The following is a 23,825-nucleotide window of genomic DNA, read 5'->3' on the forward strand; positions in this document are numbered from 1 at the left end:
GTTGTGTTAAGTATTATATACGGTTCACAAAAAAAATCTATTAAATATATCCAAGGGAAAATAGTTTACATTGTCCATTCATGTTTTACTTTCATTTTTTATCTTGAAACTTTTTGATTCCTACACATGGCTAGTTATTTTGGGGGTATACAATTCCTAGATTAAAGAATTAGAATTTTGTATTATAATATTCATTAATCCATCATTATAACATTTGATATACTAATTATACATAGCACATTTTCATAAAGACAGAATTAAAGGCAGCTTTCTTTTAAAGGACTTTTTCATTAAAATATTTCATTACATACCCTGTGCACTGATTTTTTTTTTTACATTGGAGAATGATGTGCTATGATTCTGTAAAACTTCTTTTAACTATACATAAAGAAAAACAATTTTTTTGCACTGTGCAGTTATGGGACCCGGAGCTGTGGTTTTCTGGATAACTTTCTGTAATTTGTATCTTCATACCGTACATCTATAAGAAAATCATGTGAACATTAAATAAACCCAATAAGCTGGTTTTGCTTCCAATAAGGATTAATTATATCTTAGTTTGGATCAAGCGCAAAGTACTGTTTTATGACTACAGAGAAAAAGGAAATAATTTTTAAAAATTTGGATTATTTGGATAAAATAGAGTCTATGGGAGATGGCCTTTCTATAATTCGAAGCTTTCTGGATAATGGTTTTCTCGATAATGAATCCCATACCTGTAATATTGTTTTTTTATTACTTTATTTAATTTATCCATATAATGATTTGCTGAAAATTAGGCATATTGAATTGGGTGTAAAAAAAATGAGTGCATTAACTCTACATGGCTGTGCATTGCCTAGCAATTAATTTTTCTTTCTTTTTGTTTAGGGTGTAACTTTTTTCAGCTATTTAAATTCTGAATTTCTGGAATGGCAATAAAAGTATTAAATGGCCATAATATTGGCCTTCCAATGTGACCATTACATTTCAAACAAATTATCTACACCTTTTATAGTTATAGTATATTTACTTGTTATTTATTCTTTAAGGGAATAACACGTTTGAGAGAGGGTATGTGGGTGCTTGTGTCACTTATGACAGTAGGACTCAAGGTGTGCCAGTGGGCCTTTGCTGTCAAAATCATGTCTCCATAATTATATGTGTATGCAATAGGTATAGCATTTGTGTGATGCACTGATAGATTAATGATGACAGATCACAGATATATAGATGAGATACCTAACTGCTGTCTATAGGTATATAAAATGTTTCAGTTTTAACCATTCTGTATAATTCTTTACTTTCTGAAATCTTAACTGAAGATGCAGCTGGAGGCTGAAGATTGCTGTAAGCATGGATGACACTATATTAAGAGACAAATATGAGCTGAATTGACACTGCATTATAAGGGACTCCCTGCAGCTGTGCAAAAGAACCCATGCTATTATGGGTCACTTACAAGATTGAAGAATTTCCTCAGGGCGTCAAAGAGAAATTGACTAAGAGGAAAAATTCAAGATGATGCAGATGTGGTTTCAAGAGATGTGACATTTACAATTACAACTGCAGAATGAAAAAGGCAAATTTCAAAATGACCCAACTTGTAACATAAAGAAGTAGAACACCATCTTAAATAATGCACAATGGTTCCACAATTACTGCAAGGAAACTAGATTGAAAAGTGATCCAAGATGCACAATTTGATATTGTTAGTTCTCTGTAGAAACCTGATTAAAGCTTCTTCCGGCACACCTAATACTATATATACAGTATATATCATATAGTGCATTTCAGAGCAGGGCAGATAATTTATCAAACTAGAAGTTTTACTTGGGGCATTTATTGTATAAATATATATTAACCAATGGAAATTCCAAAACCCTTTTGGGGAGCATTTATTAATTGATCCTAACGACTGTCAGTGACACTTCCGTCAGAGCCTTAGGGACTTACACTGACTTCTAATATCTGTTGAACTGGAAGTCATAGTGCCCTTATATTAAGAGCATTGGTGTGAATCACACATCAGAAAATGCCAACACCTCTGAAGTGTCAATAAGCCTCCAGTAATAAACCTCTGACATCCAATGTTGGTAAGGTTTCAAAAGGTCTTTTAAAGGCACCATAACATTAACATTGTATGTATTCATTACGAAGTCCTTGGAGTGCGGTTTTATTTTTGGTTTGCTATGCTATACTATAACCAGTATATATAAATATAGTTTCCTGCAGGCAGCCACACTCAGATCCGGATTTTTTAGATGTGTGCGCTTGTTCAAATATTATGTATAGCTTTCACATAGAGCTGCCCTCCATTTTTTCTAGTAATATTTATTTGCATAAGTCTGGAACACAGACTTATGCAAATAAATAGTATTTGATTCACTAGAAAAAATGTGAAAGCTATATATATATATATATATACACACACACACACACACACACATATACTATACATATACTATATATATATATATATATATATATATATATATATATATATATATATATATATATATATATATATATATATATATATATATTCTATACATTTATAAAATAAATGTAAAGAACAATAACCTTTGTACCAGTGTTTCTTTTAAAAGCTATTACAATCTTATGAATGAAAAGAGCAATGGAGGGGTTATCTTTCGCTGTGCACTGTGTGTGTTGTGTGTCTTATGGAGAGCTCTCTATCTGCCCTTACACCATGGGGATGGGTGGGAATCAGCCCATTCACAGTTACTTTTCAGAATTCGGAGAGATGGAGATGATGTAGAAAATGTGTTGTTTTATCAGAAAAACCAACAGTGAAGCTATATGCCTTGGGCTTAAAAATGAACTGTTGTTGCGTTTATTAATGTTTTGTTATGTTCCCACTGTACCAATCCTCTTAGCAGTTGAGCCATGTCTTTATTAAAAGTTGGAAAATATCCCCAATGGTGACAAACAACATTGCATTCTTTCCCTTTACATTCATACTTGAAGAGAATATAAGATGTAACTTTAAATTCATTCTCGTAATATTATGAAAGCCCCGGATTGCTAATTAAAATAAGAATGTGAAAACTAATTTTCCTTTCATGATGTACTGAGGTGGTTATAATAATTATGAATGTATCATATGACTAATTCTTTCTCATTTGATTAGACTTAACAATGCCAGTGCCTAAAAATATCTGTTAATCAATCAGAGTGTTCAAAAACAAATAAGGGATTCGAAATTATGCAGAGCATAAGGTTTAAACAGGCTCAGCAGTTCTTGGTTCCTTCCGATTATGTGATTGTAGATTTTTGTTTTTCATAAGCAGGCTGAATCATAACAGCCTATTATCTGCTCAGTGTTTCCAGAGAATTTTGTACATGAAATGCAAAATTCCATTATTTTTACAGAACTGTAACTGTGGCAACTTGTAAGTGTATTGTCAGTTTAAGTACACTATAATGCCAAAAGTTTATGTGTACTAGACTGGCCACATCTAACTCAAAACTATATAAAGTTGATCTTCCCTTAACTGCTATAACAACCTCTACTCTTCTGGGAAGACTTTGCACTGAATATTGGAATGTTGGTGGTGAAGTCACAAGAGTATTAGTAAGGTTTGACATTGATGCTGGGCAAACAAGCCTACCTTACATTTGCAGCTTCAATTTAACCCAAAGGTGTTTATTTTACTGGACATCAGCATTCTGTGCAGGCCAGTCAATTTGTGCACTCCAATCTTAGCTAAACAAATCTATATAGAAAAAGGCTTGAATAGAAAAACGAGTATTAAAAAGAAGCAAAAACAATAAATAGTAACCTTAAAGAGCATTTGTTTCTCAGATGCAGTCAGTTATCCCCATTTGAAAACTGCAAAGAGTCAGAAGAAGGCAAATAATTAAAAATCTATAAAAAAAAGAAAGCATGAAGGCCAATTGAAAAGTTGCTTAGAATGAGCGTTTCTAAAGCATACTAAAACTTAACTTAAAGGTGAACCACCCCGTTAAAATGTAAGAAAGCCCTATCTACAATAAATGGGTTTTTTTTAAACATATCCTGTATGGGGCTGTCTACATAAATTACGTCTTCCTCAACTGTTGCCACAAAGTAGGCATTATCATGGCATTGTACACTGTGCTATTAATTTCTGAAAAGCAAACTTTTCAGATGGCATTACATATTCAAGCATGTAATGTTCTCCTGGCATCCACCAAACCCAACCTCAAGCAGGCTAGACTGTAAACCATAATCCATTATGCAGAGAACCCATTTCAACTGCTCTGGAATCCAATGGTGACCATTTTTACACTGATGCCTGTCCATTAGCATTGTCAAGATTAGTCTGCAGCTGCTTGCCCACAAAAAACATGCTAATGACTAATCGTTTAGACCAGATCATAAAGTATTAACAGCTGGAAACTACTAAGCAAAGGGATTGGGTTTATAATTCCATTGCAATTAATTTGTTATTTTAGAGGCCTCTCTCTTTATAGCAGTCCCTTCTCTAAGCTGTGTATGCTGTAAAGCATTGGCTAATTTTGTTTTCTTTGAGCAATCCATTTTTTATGGAGAATATAATATCTGTGACATTTTGTGTCCTCAACAGATGAGCTGAGCTGTAATAATTCTTCAAGCTAGTGTCATTTTTATAGCTTGTTCTCCAAAAGCAATATTTTTATGGAACAGGGATACAGAAATAAAGCTAGAGAATGACTTGATTTTGAAAAGGACTGCATCATATAAATAGGACTACATCTACCCAGGAGGGCAAGCCATCATTGACATAGTACTTTGTTACAGTAGTAGTATTGCTGCTGTAATTTCAATTCCACAAAGCTTGATTCCTTTTGCCATTTCCTAGATATTAAATGCTATTTATTTTTTTATAGATTCAATGGACTTTGGAGCAAAAGTGGCAGAACAATATATTAGACTGTGACTAAATATGATGTTGATATATTGTTAGTCATAAAGTGCAATTTCACAATGATAACTGGAAAGTAATGTTTAGAAGATATTAATTGTAAATAAATATGGGGCTTTCTAGGTAATATTTATTGTTATTAGAATAGGATAGAGCAGGGTGCCTCTAAAACAGGAGTGCCCATACTTTACTAATGAGGGGTCTACCTTTAGTGATGTTGCCCCATTATGATCTACATCCATAAAAACATTGTTAGCAATTCGTTCCAATGAAAACATTACTTAAAGGGATACTGTCATGGGAATTTTTTTTTTTTTTTCAAAATGAATCAGTTAATAGTGCTGACCTAGCAGAATTCTGCACTGAAATCCATTTCTCAAAAGAGAAATTATATTCAATTTTGAAATCTGGCATGGGGCTAGACATATTGTCAATTTCCCAGCTGCCCTGGGCTTGTGACTTGTGCTCTGATAAACTTCAATCACTCTTTACTGCTGTACTGCAAGTTGGAGTGATATCACCCCCCTCCAGCAGCCAAACAAAAGAACAATGGGAAGGTAACCAGATAACAGCTCCCTAACACAAGATAACAGCTGCCTGGCAGATCTAAGAACAACACTCAATAGTAAAAACCCATGTCCCACTGAGACTCCTTCAGTTACATTGAGAAGAAAAAACAGCAGCCTGCCAGAAAGCATTTCTTTCCTAAAGTGCAGGCACAAGTCACATGACCAGGGGCAGCTGGGAAATTGACAAAATGTCTAGCCCCATGTCAGATTTCAAAATTGAATATAAAAAAATCTGTTTGCTCTTTTGAGAAATGTATTTTAGTCCAGAAGTCTGCTGGAGTAGCACTATTAATTGGTGCGTTTTGAAAAAACATGTTTTCTGATGACAGGATCCCTTTAAATATTGTATTGATTTATGAGCAAATTTATATTGCTAGGATTTACGAACAACTATTTATTATGTAACTTTAATAAATAAACTGTAATAAATATCTTAATGAAAATAATTAAACAGGACGGTAATTTAGTTGACAGTGTCTTGAGATCTACTGTACTCATTACCAGCTAAAAGGTCTACTGGTAGATCCCGATCTACTTTTTGGGCACCCCTGCTCTAAAACATAAGAAACATTCTATTCTCATTGGTAGGGTGCACTTTGAAAGGTTTTGGTTTGTTTTAAAATGATTACTACAGTATGTCTATTCTCTAGGGCAGGGATCAACAAACTGGTGCTCCATAGCAGTTGCTGGACCACAATTTCATGACAGACAAAGACAATCTTGGGATACTGAGAAATGTACATCAGCAACAATAAGAATCTGCATGCCATAGACACATGGTTTTTATGATTAGAGGAGATCATTACATAATACAGCTACCAAAACAAATATGTTCATTACCTTAACATCATGAATTAGTTGTGCTGCAGTCAGAGAGAACTAACCCTATGCTGAATTTTTGATGATTCTTTTCATGTTACAATTTAAAGTACAGTTTTGTTTTTTAAAAATCCAAAAGCGCCTCATTACCATATTAATGACACGGACAAACCTAACCTAATATTATACAGTTGTAATTCAGCTAAATCCAATGTGTGTTTTGTTCAGAATCTCATAACAGCCTGAAGGGATATTGTCAAACATTTTACAAACTTTATCTGTATCTGAAAACAGTATGTTGTTTTGGAGAGAAAAAGAAAGCAGAATCAGAGTCACAGTTATAGTCTTTAAAGACAGCTCAATCATTCTCTGCTTCAAGGAGCGCTGTTCCATTGTTCCTATTTACACCAAAGTACATGTGCCAGGTCTTACAGTTTAAATCATTATTATATGTTTATGCATATTTTATTTTATTTATTTATTTTAGGAGAATGTAAGAAATCCAACACAGTTTTAGAGGGCATAATCACAATGTACAATACCAGCTGAGTTTTTAATATGCTGGAGGTTGTAATTTCCCATAAAGAGCAGGGATGCAGTTTGTACGTATATGGCACTGTGCTCTGAGCACCAGAGAGTTGTATATCCCTCCCTCCATGTGGAATCCCTTCTAGTTTTTCTTTATTTCAATCAATGGATTCTGTTGGAAATCTCAGGCATGTTGTATTTTTTATATATGTATTACATATGTATGTAATATATGTCTATATCTGTAGAGTATGTTAGAATCCATCCTGGTCATATTGGACAAATGTACTGCCTATTGTTCGTTCTGCCTGTGCTTTATTTTATCAAAGGGGGAGTTCACCTCAAAATTCACTTTCAGAATGGTGTATACAATAGTATACTGAGAATGATTGCAGGTGGTCTTTATTTTACATTCATTGTGGTGTTTGAAATACTAAATGTCTTGTTGTATCACTCTCTAGATTGAAATGTACATTTATCTTGTTGCTAGCATCCAGCAGATGATTTGAATGACACATTGCAAGATGATGGCCTGAATAGAAATATAAGTTATTAAACAATTATGACCAAGCCTCAGGATTAACCAATTTTCTGGTTGTTTGGATCAATGACCCCAGATACCAGGTAGAATTCAATATTTCCAGCTGTGAGAAGGCAGAATTCAAAAGCAAATAAAATAGAGGAAAATAAACTAAAGACCATTTGCAAATTTCCTTAGAATGTGTGGAGGATATAAGTGTCACATAGATCAACACCTTACTAGCACATCAAAATAATTAAGACACAATTTTATTATTCCGTAATATATATAATATATGTTATGCAAGATATGGGTGTCTAAAGGACACAATATTGTGTGTATTTCACCAGCATTAGGCTGGTGAAATGTTAAACTCCAGGGAAAACTGTGTGTCTGCAGCAAGTAAAGCTGTTTAAGTGGTGAACTGGTTTAGTAACAGCAGGATAATGGGTCCCTGGAGCGGAAGGAAGAGAGCAGGGTGGGATTCCATTCCTTGCTCCATGTAAGGGTTTTGCAGCTGCCAAGCTAGAGGCAGCTAAGTAATTAGCTACTGGTTTGATGTAGTTAAAAGGAGGTGTGGAGCAACACCTCAGGGCTGCTTACCACTAGAGACCTCCTGGAGTGGAGGAGGGGGAGGGGCCACATGTGCTTGTGAGTACCAGGGAACAAGAGAGTGATTTCCCTGATTTGCAGAGAGCTCCAAAGGTCTGGAGAGAGGACAAGAGAAACTGCTCCCAGGAGACAAGAGTGTCTCAAGTGTGCCCAGAGAGGATTCTGGGATTTGTGGTCCACTGAAAGACAGTGAGGGCTAAACTCAAACGTGAGTAAAGAGAACACCAGTGAGGGTGTGAAGCAGGACTGTTGTGTTATGTGATTCCCTAAGTGAACCAGTGGGCTGAAGAATTGTGTTTTGATGAAAATGAAAGCCAGCAAAGCTGCAGTTTAAAAGTGAAAGGCTGTGCCAGTCTGTGAAAATCATGAAATCTGTGCTGGCCTTGGGTTTTGGTACTGGATGCTCACAATTAGTATCTCTTTATAATTAACCAATCAATACCAGATATCTCCCGGTAATGGGCATAAATTCCCAAACATTTATACCACCTTAGCTGTAATACAACATTACAAACAAATAAAAAACATCTAACAACAAGTCACTATGCCCAAACTTTGACAGCCAACACAGTATTGCTTAATAGCTTGGAATGAAGAGGTGAAATACCAGGAGAAAACCATAAATGGAGGAGGTGGGCAACTACAGGGAACCAAAAAAAAAGGAGGAGCCTACAGTATGTGCATTGGCTGCATATGGGCTCTGTTTTTTTTTTTATCCCAACCCCTAGAGGCATGTTAACCTTTATTTATGGAAGACTAATCCCAACATTTAATTTGTCCTCAAAACATAAAAAAGAAAGGGGTGATATCATAGTTTGGCAATTTGTCTTTAATGATACAGTATGCACTGTTGACTAATTACTTATATTTTTCAAGTTTCCTTTTCCCTTAAGGCAGATGTTATCTCACATGAATTCAGTGGTAATTATAATGTATTTTCTAAAATAACTGTAAATAAGCTGTGCTGATCTATATGAGTGCAAGTGTGCATGCACTAGAGCTAATGGAAGAACACAACTGAAAAAATGCATGATTAGCCCAAAGGCATTTGCCAGATCCAAGCTTTCTCTGTTATCAAGCTGCTCAATTAGCACAGATAGTAGCATAAGAATGACTGAAATGCGAGCCATTATTTGTAGAAATAATGGAGAGCTGCTTGATGCCAATGACTAATGAGCAATATTTTTGGATTACCAAAGACAACCAAAAGTTAAAATATTTCCAATTACTACACATGCTTTTTAGGACAGAATGAAATGTGAAATAACAGAACAGAAAGAATGTTGTTGCCTCTAATAAATAATCTGAAATAGAATTTATGATCTAGAGATGCCAAGATTCAGTTGGATGAAGTCGCCAATTTGCCAGGATCACAGGCAAGACAAGCTCAAACTTTAAAAAAGAGTAGAGATGCCAGTTGTTGCCTGTTTCATGTCAATCTATGTTTTATACATGACAGTGTTTTGCATATATATATGTACACACACACACATAAAGGGTTGATAAAAAAATTAGGCGAATGCAACTTGTCGCATGGAAGGTGAGATTCATTGATACACCCATGCTTTCTGAATGTAACACTGGGAATTACAACAGTAAAAAAACTTCTTAGAGCAGTGAAGATCTAAGAAGTCTCATGGGGATTTGCCCTGCTACATATTGTAGCAGTATACCATGGAGTGTGATTGACGACAAAGTTTGCTCCAGTTTTAGTTTTGCACCCATTAAGAAAACAGAATTGAGAAATAATTTGTTGTAATTTTCCATGGCAACAGATATTAGTCCATTCTCATAGCAAGAAAATGGATTCTATGTACTATATGTTATAAAAGCACTAAATTTGCTTTGCCCAGGTGCAGTAACTCATAGCAATCCATTAGATTACCAGAGTATGCTACTTGCTATGGGGCACTTCACCTAGGAAAACATCATTAAAAAAAATGTATTTCCTATTCACTATTGAATGCTGTAAGAAGTTTAACTTTTGCCAGACTTGAATAGAATTATTTAGACTATTGATGAATGCACTTGTTTCTTGTCATATTACAATTAGTAAACGAGTAATAATTAGTAATGATGTATTTTATGTTAAAATACAATGCAATGGGTTATTATATTTAGGACACCAGAAGTACCACTGCTCTATCTAACCCTCAGAGACACACTTACCCTATCTATTGTGAATTGCTTTCCCTCTCTGGAAAGGGGCTTTGTACTAATAAACATATTTTAGGTTTATTTGGTAATGAATGTTATGGATTAGTGTGATCTCTATGTAGGAACTAAAAAATATATCTTTGCATATGTCAAGCAGGTTGGTGAGAATCACAAACTACAAGACGGAATATAATTTCAAATCCATTAAAAGGCTGTCTAGAAATTGATTGATTAAAGCTGTTTATAGCCAAATAATATGAACCAATTTTAGAACATAATGACAAGTTGCTGGGTAATTAACTGCAGTAAATGTTTAAAACCCACGACTAATAAATACAGAGGGAAATAGAGAAGTCCATTGCAGTGCCGTTCTGCATTAGTTCATCTATTCTAATTTGCACAATAAATAAGCCGACATGCACAGAATTGACAGGAATGAATCTTACAATAGTTAGTGGCCATCAGTCTATTATATAATGAAGAGATTGTACAGGGATATGCCACATGTCCTTGCTTCATCAAAAGCAGAGACAATAATGTCAGAAAAGTACAAAGGCAATAAAAGAAAAAGTAAATATGCCAACAAGAAAAGAAGGGGAATATGGCATCAGATGTACTGTAGGAAGTATATAAATTCACTTGAAATAAATCATGTTTGTTACAAATGAAGCAAAAATCTTGGGATGCTCACAAAGATTTATGTTTCCCCGCATGACTTTCAAATAGTAATTAAATGTTGAGGTAAACTGTCTGATCTTGGACTAATTGCATCTAATGACCTGGGCACTCAAGGGACTATCAGCCAACACTTGCTTGTAAGCACTTAGCATGACATGGCAGCACACAGACTTACCTGCTATATTGTGACATGAACAGACTGCTGGAGTGTGTTTTCAGAGATGTTATTAGACATATCTGAGGGCATTCACATCATAATGCCTGCCTGTAGCCTAAAGTTAGCTTCATGCAAAAGAAAATGACCATCCAATGTAGTTTTTTTCATCATATAGTCAGACCAGAGGCCTTTGGTGGCAATACTGAATAGTCAGCATCTGATTGGCACAGATTGGATTAGATTGGATTAGATTGGTCAGTGCTATATATTCTCTCAGTGAATTACCTACATAAGTGCACGTAGGTCGTTTTGGCAATAGGAAAAAATACATATTTTTTCAACAAACAAAAGCCTATGGAGGAGTCAATCTCCCAAACATAACTGAATACAACACAGCAACGTCACTGAAATATACAGGCGTTCAAAATAACCCTGTCTTTTTCCATACTTACAAAGCATGGCAGATATGGCCCCTCTCCACACAATTCAATACATTTTACATGGATAGGGAATGCAAACTATAATTCAGAGAGGCATACTATACCATTACGAACATGGCAATCACTAAGTCTACAATAAATATACCATGAATAACCTGACAGTGCTACCTATACCGACCTGATAAAGTAGCATTCATTTTGCTAAACAGATGCTATCTCAACTAACCGACATGGATAAAAACAATCCTTTAGATTCCTTGTAGACACAACAAACGACTGAAAAATCTACGTCCCAAATATACGGACACATCAAGATTAATATTGATACCCCAGCACATATATTAGAAGATGGATGTCTCTAATACCTCATGCAGAAGCACATGATATCCTCCAACACTATACCCATGTGAAGAAATGCCTACCGCAAGCACATATCAAGAAAAGTCCCTTCAAATTTTACATCACTCATATCTCACGCCACTTAAGAGATACTATATTGGCACAGCTTCTTTGGATAAATGCTTCAAATGCTGCAGACCTGACACAATGCCTGTGGTCCTGCACGGATATTTAACAATTTTGGGGGAAAGTCGCCAGCTACTGGACTAAACTATCGGGTAAAGCATTGAACGTTACAGCCTCTTGGGCAATTTTTTATAAATTCTCTCCTGCTACTAAACAAACCACACACCCAGAAAAAGGTCTGGCCGAACGTCTATCTGCAGCAGCCAGAAATACATATCTTCCAACATACCACCTGGTATTATAATGAACTTCTTCTGGATAACCCACTTGTCCTTGAGACTGACCAAACTTTTACAGTCTGTCTTCTTCTGACGAACTCACCCCTCAGGAGCCACTAAGTTAATAAAATGTTAAACTATTCAGAACAAATGCCATGATCTGTGATCTAACGTCACACCAATAGAATCTCTATCTTTTTGCTGAGCGATTTTAGTTTCCCACCCTATCTGTAGAGTATCCCTGAATATACTTCACCCTATCCCTTTGGTCACAATGTTTAACTTTTTCTAATAGCCTTTACTTTTATAATCCATGTTTGAATTTCTTATGTGTATTTCTGCTGTGTTTAAAATTCTAAAAAAAAAATTTGGCAAAAGAAATATTTAAATATTTATTACATTATTTATCTCACAGATTAAGATTACTCTGAGGAAGGGTCCTCTGAGGGAGCAATATTTACTGAATAAACCTTTGTTTATTTACATCTATAAAGTCCCATGAGTGGTCAATGAATATTAGTTTTTATTTATATATGTACATGCTAAGAGGCAACAATTTATGATTCAGTACTGACAATGCACCCTTTTCCTTCTTCTAACAGGAGCTTTTTACATTGGAATGCAAGTTTAAGGAGTCGGTTTTTGAGAATTATTATGTTATCTACTCATCTATGATATACAGACAACAAGAATCTGGTAGAGCCTGGTTCTTAGGTCTAAATAAAGAAGGGCAAGTCATGAAAGGAAACAGAGTCAAGAAAACAAAACCAGCAGCTCATTTTCTACCCAAGCCATTGGAAGGTCAGTTTCGTACAGCTCGGGGGTTTTTGATTTAATTGACTCATTTACTAATTTATTTAACAATAGTGCAATATTTTTTTTACCAACAATGCAGTGTTTTTTTCCCCGAAATCCAGCATAATCAATAGTAATCAATGAATTTGTTTCAGCTGCAAGTTGAGTGGTAACATGAATGCAAATAATATCCAAGTTACTTGGGTGTATTAGGCTAAGGGTTCACCGTAACCCTAATATGAACAGGCACATTGGCACTTACCATCCTCATGGATCCAAATAAAGTGTGTGTGTGTGTGTGTGTGTTGTCACCTGTTTGTTGGGGCTACAATTACCCTAGCACCTTTTGGTTTGAAAGAGTGAATTATAAATAGGTAAGGATCTGAATAAAAAAACAAGTAATACAGATTAAAACAAAGCTAGTTGTAACATTTTTCATCTTTATTTGTTTATAAAGTTATCTATAAACCTATGTGGTGCTGTACAATAATAATAACAAATATGGGCACTTTAAATGGAAATTAAGGTTATAGAGTAAAACAGTACTTGGACCATCTTACAGTCCAGATGGGTGGATTTTTTCCTCATTGTAGGTATACAGATTATTCCAAAGTGGATTTATATGTTTTCTACAGCAGGATACTAAATGGGATTGGCAAGTGTGAATCAAGGATGACCAGATGACTAGAATTTAAAGGGGGGAATGTAATTAAAGTCGCAAAGAGAAAAACAATTCGTACCAATAAGAATAAAAATCCACATCTCGCAATGTTATATTGTTCCTTAAACTGTTATTGCATTGTGAATTTTAATTGCGCACTCTTAAGAAGAGCTTGAAGGTGTCGTAATCTTTTGGAGCAAACAAGAAGTTTTCGGAAGTGGTCGCTAAACAGTTTCCGGGTTTGCAAAAGCTATATTAAATTCGAACAAAGCAAAATTTGTTCGCGCAAAGGCATAATTTTACGCATTGCGAATAGTTTTTACGTTACCGACTTTTATTACATTTCTCCAAAAGAGCCTAGTGTCAGTGTAAAAAGCTTATAAGGTTATATAAGGTTATAGATGCACTCAATAGAATCTCAAATAAGTTTATGTAATAACAGTTTTTAAACATTTGCCACAGACCTAAGCACCTGCTTTAAAAGAAAACATCTCATAGGTTGTGGTGCATCAGGAAAAACTTTGTGACTTAAATTACATATGATGGGCTTTCTCAAGACCTTTGTCTTGAGAAAATCCACACTTTGGAGTCTGCATTGAACATGAGGAAGTAAGTATTGCTTTTTGTAAGAATCATAGCAGATCATATGTTGATTGGCTTCTTTGTAGGTCAGTGTGCCTTTTCATAATGTTTCTAATTAATCAGCAAACTGAAATGTTCAAATAACAATTATGTCCAAAGACATAGATCTAGGCACTGACATTTTCTCTTGAGACCCAAATGTAATTTCAAACTTCCAAAAGCAATAATGTGATTAATATAGTGTCACTGAAAATCACTGCAAAACTTTAATACTTGATTAGTTAATGGTTTTGTCATGTCTTTCACGCTATTTTCCTCCACAGGAAATCAAGGTCAATAATTGGTTGCCACATTCTGTCTTTCTTATCCACCCAATAGCATGGCTAGCCAACTAATATGAATGCTCTTAAAGTTAGATTTTCATGGTATAAGTCCCCAAATGGAACTATAATAAGTCTATAACTATAATATTCTGAGAGGGGCCAATGTGTCAAAGGGATTAGTAACATTCAAATATGTGCATCTGATATCATTTAGAAAAAACAATTAGTAATTATCCTATATGTTGCACATTGGGTGAAAATGTTATAGAAAGCTTTCAAAACCACTAATTGTTGATTTGTCTTGATCATGTTAGAAACAAATTTTTCGGTGAAGCGAAATGGTGCAAATTCGCCCATCACTACACAGAAACAAAGCATGTGACATCTCTCACTGATACTTTTCTCAGGAATAGTGATGGGCAAATTTGGGCCGTTTTGCCAAAAAATTTGCGAATTTCTTGCGAAATTCCGAAACGGGAAAAAATTTGCAAAACGTCTAGTTTTTGACACCAGCGTCCTTAAAAACAGACGCCGGCGTCCATGTTTTTTTGACACCGGCGAATTTTCACGTCGGCGAATCGCGGGAATTCGTCACGAATTCGCACCTGCCGAATAAATTCGCCCATTGCTACTCAGGAACACTGAATTGATGGGAATCATTTGGGGTCACTTTCAACCATCTACAATGCCCACAGTTAAAGGAAAACTATACCCCCAAAATGAAGACTTAAGCAACAGATAGTTTATATCATATAAAGTGGCATATTAAAGAATCTTACCAAACTGGAATATATATTTAAGTAAATCTTGCCCTTTTACATCTCTTGCCTTGAGCCACCATTTTTTGATGGTCTGTGTGCTGCCTCAGAGATCACCTGACCAGAAATACTTCAACTCTAACTGTAACAGGAAGAAGTGTGGAAGCAAAATACACAACTCTGTCTGTTAATTGGCTCATGTGACCTAACATACAGTACAGTGAATCCTACGATCCCAGAGGGCGGCCCTTATTTTTTAAAATGGCAATTTTCTATTTATGATTACCCAATGGCACATACTGCTAGAAAAGTATATTATTATGAAAATGGTTTATTTACATGAAGCAGGGTTTTACATAGGAGCTGTTTTATGCAATATCTTTTTATAGAGACCTACATTGTTTGGGGGGGTATAGTTTTCCTTTAACACAAAATCTGCCCCTTGAAAAAATAACTGCTGTAGAAAATGCTTTTTGTGCCATAGCTCTTACAGCGAGTCTGATGGTTTCTGCTTTGCTACAGCTCACCCGTGCGTTAAATTGACTCTATAGCAACGGATCCGTTCAGGAAACCCACAGTTACTAACAGCTTTTCTGCATTGCTCTGTTGGACATATTTTAGCTAGAAAGACAGAGAATGAGACAATAATATACAAAATGAAATTGCAGTCAGAAGACATAGGGGGTGTAAATTACGTGAGAAAACTTGGACAACAAAATCCACATTCCACATTCACATCTTGCTTTGTTTGGAAATTAAATCATGAGACAACATTTTTCACTAAACTCAATTCACTATCCTAATTTTAACATCAGTATAACTGAAATGACATTTCCACTCGGAGGCTCCCCACACTTTTCTTACACTACCACTATACCGTCATTTTTCCTTTGAGATAAGACTAATGAAGTAGGCAAATGTATCATTATTTTCCTCTTCTTGTGAGATACTTTGCTCACACATTCAGCCTGGTATAGCTTCCTTTCTTCAATGTTAAATCAATTAAATTAAATGGTGACTTTGTTTAGGGCAAACTTGCAACAACTGTGTTTAATGACCTTTGAACTAGTTAACAATTTCTGCCATTAAAACCCACAGAAGAATTCAAGCAGTATGTTTATGTTATAACAGTGCATCTGCCTATTCACTTTAGCTTGTACTATAGTAGAATGGTTTGAGCACCACAACTTGACAAGTGCAGTGCGGGGATCTCCTCTGCTTCCCTGTATGTGACTGAATAAACGCAAGGGAGATTGTTATACTGCATAAGTTGTGTTATGCCAGTCAATCTTTGACCCTAGCATGCATTATTGCAAACTAATGCAACACTGTATTAGTGATGAGCTAATATGTGGCATTTCACCTCGCCGAAAAATTTGTGAAACAGTGAAAAATTTGCAAAACGTATTGGTCAATAGGAGACAATTTTTGTTTTCATGTGACATTTTATTCTTACGTGTGCAACTCCTTTTTGAACGCCGAATGCATACAAGTCTTGTGAATTTTTTGTCTTGGCGACTCTTTATCCAAATGCATTGAAGGGCATTTTTCCTCAAATTTTTTTCTCACTCCAAATGCTTAAAAGTCAACTGGCTTTGCAGTGACATTTTTGTCTTGGTGACTTTTTTGTCTCTGCAAATTTTTACTCACTGTGAATGTTTGCCGCCGTTTTGCGAATATTTGCGGAATTTCACAGCAAATCCATGCCTGGAATCATTACATACTAAACTCTATTTATTACGACTGCATTAAATTTACAAATTACTGATATAATGCCATGGGGGGCATATTTTAAGTACAGTCCAGTAAAGAAACATTCTTAAAATGCTTAAACAGCAAACAGTAGAATATTCCTCATGGAAATTTTTTTTTCACCCTTTGATAAATATACCTCAAAATATTTGCACATATATTAGTTGTATTCTTTTGCTAAAAGCATATAACTACACATATAATATGTTTAATGCACTTATAAAGGGAGTGTTTACTACCCTTTTTATAAATAATCAAAACTTTTCTGATGAACTGACATTTAGTTAATTAATCCAAAGGCTTTGATAAATGCAACAATCCATTAAAAAATTAAGAAAGAATAGCTAAAAATGAAAACGTGATAACTATAATAAAAATGTAACTGCTATGAAGCCATTAGGATTCTATAGTTCAAATGTTAACAAATATGCCACATAGTACTGTACAGTATATGTAAAAATGTTTCTATAACCTTATATATTTAATAGCACATGTTTTGAAAAAGCACTCTTAATTGTGATACTTATTCTTTAAAAACAGAACTTAATAGAGAGCGATTAGAAACACTTCATATGCAGGATAATTAAAATTATAACTGTGACTGTTAATGGTCAGAAGAAATTCTTAGCTTGCAGGAGACCGAGCAGCTTTTCATGTATTTCTCAGACCAGAACATAATAATCACATTCAACAAAATCAGAAAACAATAGTTATACTTTCATGATAATGTGAATTTTAATAGTCTACATACAGCTGATCCTGACCTGTATATTTACAATACAAAGAACCAACTCCCTATATAATTGATGGTTAGTCAGGGCAACATCACATTCATTTGTAGTGAAGTTGTCATATGAAGGGCTCATGCCTTATTGTTTGCTTTTCAAGAATTGGTCGTACCATTAAAACCTTGAAACTTACGGCTGAAGGTCAGCCATAATATAAAATGTTATATATTTCTTCTCATACTTTTCTTTTTTTTCCATAGTTGCCATGTACCGCGAACCTTCATTGCATGATGTTGGAGAAACAGTGCCAAAAGCAAGAGTGACTCCAAGTAAAAGCACAAGTGCATCTGCAATAATGAATGGGGGCAAACCAGTGACCAAGAGTAAGACATCATAGCTATACCCTCAAGGGTGTTGTGACTTACTGAGCCCTCAGCACACTTGAGTGTTTTATCCCTACCAGACTGTCCTATTTCCAGTGTCTGTCAACCAAGTGAATATGCACTGGCTCTTTGCTGTTTCTAAACCAACATGTTGAAGGTGGATAACTCTCAGTGTGTAGCTCCTCCCACAACTAGAAGACACCTGGGAAACCAGCTGAACTCAGACCATGGAATGCCCTACCAGATATGGAATGCCTTTTTAATATCTTTTCTGTGACTGTGACACTTCATGTGAATGACATATTTCACAAGTACACTTGATACCTTGCCTGCTGAAAATTAACCCCCTTTTGAATCCAATTACAGCGAAGTCCATGTGTTTAAGTTCTATTTTGTAGCACACAAATATTAAGTAATTTCTAGTTAGACGCTGTAAAACTGCGCTATTATGGATTTCTCTAACCTTTTTTTACAAGGCTGCTTGCACCACTGTCTGTGATCTTTTGCAGGGATTGTGTTCCTGTAGAACTTGAATGTTTCAGGTGGCTCACTTCTGAAAGCAATCAGGGAAGCCTTCAAACAGCTATTATAAACATGTCTAAATAGGACTTAAGTACTGGTCAAGTGTGAAAACATTTTAGCAAAAGATACTGTGCTCTGCAGGTTGGCATAATAGTAGAGGGCAAAATGTCAAACACAACCAGTGCAAATGAGGCCAAGATTTGTGTTTGACACCCCCTATATGTTCCTTTTTGTGTGTGTTTTATACATATCACAAGCTTACTGGTAATGGTAACATTTGCCTTGCCCAGCGAGCAAGACCCACTTGTTTTTTATGATGGTGGGTCCATAGAACTCTGTAGGCCTTGTAGGCCTGAATTATGGCTCATTTTTCATCTACAATTCCTCATAATTTGAAAATAATTATTAACAAGGATTTCGCTACCTACAGTGTGTCTGTTTTGAAAAAATAAATGGACAACCCCATTTTTACTGAGCTCAAATTTAATGTTATTCTCATCTCTGGCAGTTCTTTAAATACCATATAGCTAAGCATGGACATGTAGCTTGTTTATCCCCTCCCTAGACATGCACTTTTTTTTGCAACAGCAATGCAAGTGGTAAATAAACCTCTGAATTGATATCTTCCTAGTCAATAAAAACTGGACATTAACTTAGCTAAGCATGCATTGTCCAGTTCTCTTAATTTCTCAGCAAATCCTACATAATTCGTACGCAGAGCTTTCAGGAAATAGAATTCATACATTTATGGTGCCTTGCTTAGGATGCAGTGTATTCTACACAAAACCAATTTTGTGGAACCAGAACATACAAGCAAATCAGTCATTAGTAGTGATGGGCGAATCTGTCCCATTTTGCTTCTCAGAAAAATTTGCGAAACTGTGAAAAATTTGCGAAACGCATTAAACTCAATGGGTGTCAAAATTATTTTGACGTTCAACAATTTTTATGTGTGCGACAATTTTTACATGTGCAATTTTTTTGTCCAAATGTATTAGTCAATGGGCATGAAAATAATTTTGATGCGTGACAATTTTTATGCGTGCGTCAATTTTTACACATGCAACTTTTTTGTCCAAATGCATTAAAAGTCCATTGGTGTGAATGCGTGACAATTTTTACATGCAGACTTTTTTTTCATCTGCAAATTTTTTCAGCAGTTTCGCAAAATAATTTACAGGTGGCGAAATGCGGAAATTTGCAGCAAATCCATGCCTGGTGAATAAATTTGCCCATCACTAGTCATTAGGTGCCTCTGGTGATCACTCAAAAAAGAATTATATCAATGGCACTGGTTTTTCTACCTAACTGTTGAAATTGCAAACAGAATTTTGGTAAGTGTGGATATATTGTGAATGGTATATTGTTGAAATAAGAGTATTCGTAGGATATGCTTCCCGTAAAATTTACATTGGACCAAAATAAAGTTTTAACACCTTGGAGGGAAATTATGATGTCATCAGGTTAACATTTTAATCTGTCTATAAAAGGTCTGGCATCAAGAATGGCATGAATTCACATTTTCAGCTTGCTGTTAAAGTAATCATACATTTTCTCATACGTTTCTATTATTGGTGGAAAATGGACTTAGATTGCTCTGACAAAGCTAACCTCTATTTTAACCTCAATCATTCTGAAATAAACGAAAATAAAAAATCAGTTGATGGCAAAAAAAACACTGAATTATATGCAGATTTTTCCCAACTAAAAAATATATATTTTACAAATTACAGTTATTTCAAGCCTAATCAGAATTATTAAAATGTCTTAAAAGTACTTTTACCTTCAAAAACAAAATTCGTTTTTTTCCCTTTAAGGTGAAACCAATAGATAGATCGATACAGACATATTTTTTTGCACAGAAACGGGTAATGTTTGCTTTTTCCTTTTGCACTCTGTCTGCTAGATAATTGTACTGTCATTGCTTCTAATTCAAATTATTATAGAATGCTATACTTTTACCTTCATAAAATCAATATTTGGCTGATAAATTTATTTTGACAATTCTTTGTGTTTAACACATTTTTCAAGTTGTTTAATAAATGGGCAGTGCTCTAAATGTTGGTTAATATATTTGCTGTGCAGCTAAAGTCACCTGATAACATGTCCAATGAGCAACTGCATCATTGTTATGTTAAGATCATGTCCGACAAGTTCTTCTTTTATGGATGTCAAGTAAAGCACATTAGCAGGCATTCAGTACTAAGTTCTTCAAGAAAGAAACAAACAAATTTGTTGAGTTGAGTCAAATTGCACAACATTGTTTCAGATGTTTTTGGGGCTGGTGTCCCAAAGTCAGAAACACATTCCCAGTGCATTGTCATCGTAAAGCTCTACATGCAGGACCAAGTGCCCTATAATACAGTTGACTGGTTCAAATTAAGGCTGAATTTATTTTTGTAAATGATTAATAGGTTATTTAAGCGTAACACCAATGTTACTTTCCTATTATTGTTTATACAGATTATCTGTTAGAGTATTTATTTTTTTGAACGGTATCCTACAGCAGTTTTCCTCTGTAGTATGTTCACTCACATGACAGAGGTCTTTGTTATCTGTGCTTTTATTTTGCTCTTCTCTTAAGTCCAATGTCTCATCTGTTGCATGGGAAGAGGATGACGATGATCTGCATGTAGTAAGCTATGTGTATCAAGAAATGTTGGTATGTATTACTAAATTTACATACACACAGTATATGCAAAGCGTTTGTCTGCAAATGTACAGTTTATGTGTTTAAAATCATTTGTTGTAAACATAATGGCAACATATTGAATAAAAATATTTATATTACAATATAACAGAAACCATTACCCAGTCAATATAATATTTTGGTGACTTGCACTGTTCACAAATTAAGAAAAGGGGGAAAAAAAGTACTGTGCAATTCAAAATCAATTATTGTCCCCTAGACATACCAAAGAGTGTTTTAACCTTGTGGTTATTGTTGATGTTTAGTGTCTGGGACAACGCTAATTACTGTCCCTTGGATCATTCAGATCATCTTTATTAAAAAGAAGCAGAGAAACCACAAACTAAAAACTATCCAAATTGACTGTGTCACAGTTACTGCATAGAAATATGTATTGTTCATTCGAAATCGAATTTCCATGATTTTAACTCAAACCACAAGATCACAAATCTATTATGCTTTCCTTGCACAATTACTAATAGTTAGCTCTTAAGGTATACATAATTATTTTATTATTTTATTATCTCTTTGTGCAAACATGGATTTGATCATATAACTGTTTGTATTTATCCATTGGTACTTCTTTGCACAGTGTTTTATGTGGTACTGGTAAATTCATGTAGTAGAATTAATCTGAGGGTAAAGCCACATATATATGTTTTTTCCACCAGTAATTATTTAAAACTGAAATCTTTGTAAAAAATCTTTATGGAAACACCCCAGCAAGTTGGTGCCAAAGTAACAACAACTGTTGAAATGACTGCCTCCATTATCATTGTTCAATAATTTCAACGATGTGGGTAACAAAGGAACTCTGGGTGAAAAGGAAACAAAAGAAAGAATGAAAGAAAGAAAATAACGATTATTTACAGAAAAATCACTGGGACAGAACTTCTTGTGTGGCCTTTACCTGAATCAGTGAAACCAATATTCTGCCAATAGATTTGGCTTAGGAGGAGAAATGCTACAAAATGTCCGTTTCATTCGTATTTCATTTATAAATTTGCCTATTGGGTTCAAATTCGTTTTGCTGCAATGCAATCCAATGCTGACTTTACATCTAAGAGAATATTGTGAAATTCCAGAATTCCATTGCAGTCACTGTTTTGGATTTCATTTTTAAGAACAATGTTAAAAAGTGTGTCGGTAACCTATGAATGCATTGCCATTAGGTACCTTGCTAACCATGATTCATGTGGGGTTTATAAAGCATTTAATTTATTTTTTTTGAAAGGGCAATTGCATCTATTTGTCCTAGACTATATTTAGCACATGGATCAAAGATAAAAGCAAAAAATTCAAATGCAAAGGAATAAAGGCAAATTTATGTTACATTTTATATAGTGCATTATAATATTTTCTAGTCATTTTGTCCCATTTATGTCAGTTTTGAGTTTTAAAAAGTAAGGTAAGAATTGAATATTATTCACAATGGTGCCCTTGAGCCATTGTTTCTCGTAACCGGTAAAAGTATCAAAGTAGTGTTACTCCATATGCCACTTGGAAGATATGCCACATGATTAGTAATACTATGCATGACAAATTTCCTTTTTGTAGGCTTATATATATTATAATATGACAAATCACAAGCTTGTTCACGAAAAAGGAAATCATGGGAATTGTATTTGTGTATCTCTAGTGTACTTTGATTTTAAACAGGTTTTTATTTTATTTTTACTTTATTTGCACATCACTCTGCAGAAACTTGACCAGTCAAAGGACAGCTGTAGCTAAAATAAAGAACATTCATCTGATTATTGGACATTAAGGAGCAGATTTATCAAGGGTCGAATTTAGAACTGGAAAAAACTTTGAAATACGACTATCGAATTGGATTACATTAACTTGTAATAATGTAATAATTAATATTATTACATTAATATGTCAAATGTTTTTTTTATTGAATTTGGCTGTTTTCGGTCGAAATCAAAGCGTTCGATTGTACGATGAAATCCTTCGAATCAAACGATTCAAGCAATTTCATCGATCGATCGAACGATTTTACTTTGACTTCTAAAAACGTAGCCAAATGTTGGCTTTAGGTTCTAGAAGGTCCCCATAGGCTAACATTGTAATTCGGAAGGTTTAAGGTGGTGAAGTGTCGAAGTTGAACTTTTTTAAAGAAACAGTACTTTTTTACTTCGAATAAAAGTCGAATGTGGCCTGTTCGATGGTCAAAGTACCCAAAAAATTACTTTGAAATTCAAACTTTTTGTATTATAAAATTCACTTCGACCCTTAGTAAATCTGCCCCTAGATGTTAAAGAAAGTACAGAATATTAGTTTGATATTATTTGATAGCTGTAGAGCTGTACAATAATTATGTGCAACAAAATGAACCACCTTGAATTTACAGTCCAATGTCAGAGTCTTCTCCCTGCCTGGTACTACACATTGAGGCATATTCAGGCATCAGCCGGTAAAGGGCAAAACACTAGCATGAAGATTAAAAAGTTTTTAGCAGCAGCAGTTGGTGGATGGAAGTGACTTTTGCATCTTCTTCTTCCTTAAGGCTGTCAT

The 23,825-nt window shown here is 34.8% G+C and overlaps 1 protein-coding gene across 3 annotated transcripts in view; it reads left to right on the top strand.

Moving 5' to 3' along the window:
• Window positions 1-19,555, top strand: part of LOC101027273 (fibroblast growth factor 14) — a 334,346-nt gene extending 314,791 nt beyond the window's left edge. For 2 of the 3 annotated variants that reach the window (XM_018249859.2, XM_018249860.2), the window contains exons 4-5: window positions 12,715-12,913; window positions 17,972-19,555. In XM_018249859.2, the coding sequence (XP_018105348.1) occupies window positions 12,715-12,913; window positions 17,972-18,108 (336 nt within the window). In that variant the 3' untranslated portion in view covers window positions 18,109-19,555. The remainder of the gene's footprint in view (window positions 1-12,714; window positions 12,914-17,971) is intronic. The other variant, XM_041584258.1, reaches the window with a different exon arrangement.
• Window positions 19,556-23,825: the final 4,270 nt, after the last annotated feature.

This window comes from Xenopus laevis, chromosome 2S (assembly GCF_017654675.1).
Source record: "Xenopus laevis strain J_2021 chromosome 2S, Xenopus_laevis_v10.1, whole genome shotgun sequence".
Classification (NCBI taxonomy): Eukaryota; Metazoa; Chordata; class Amphibia; order Anura; family Pipidae; genus Xenopus; species Xenopus laevis.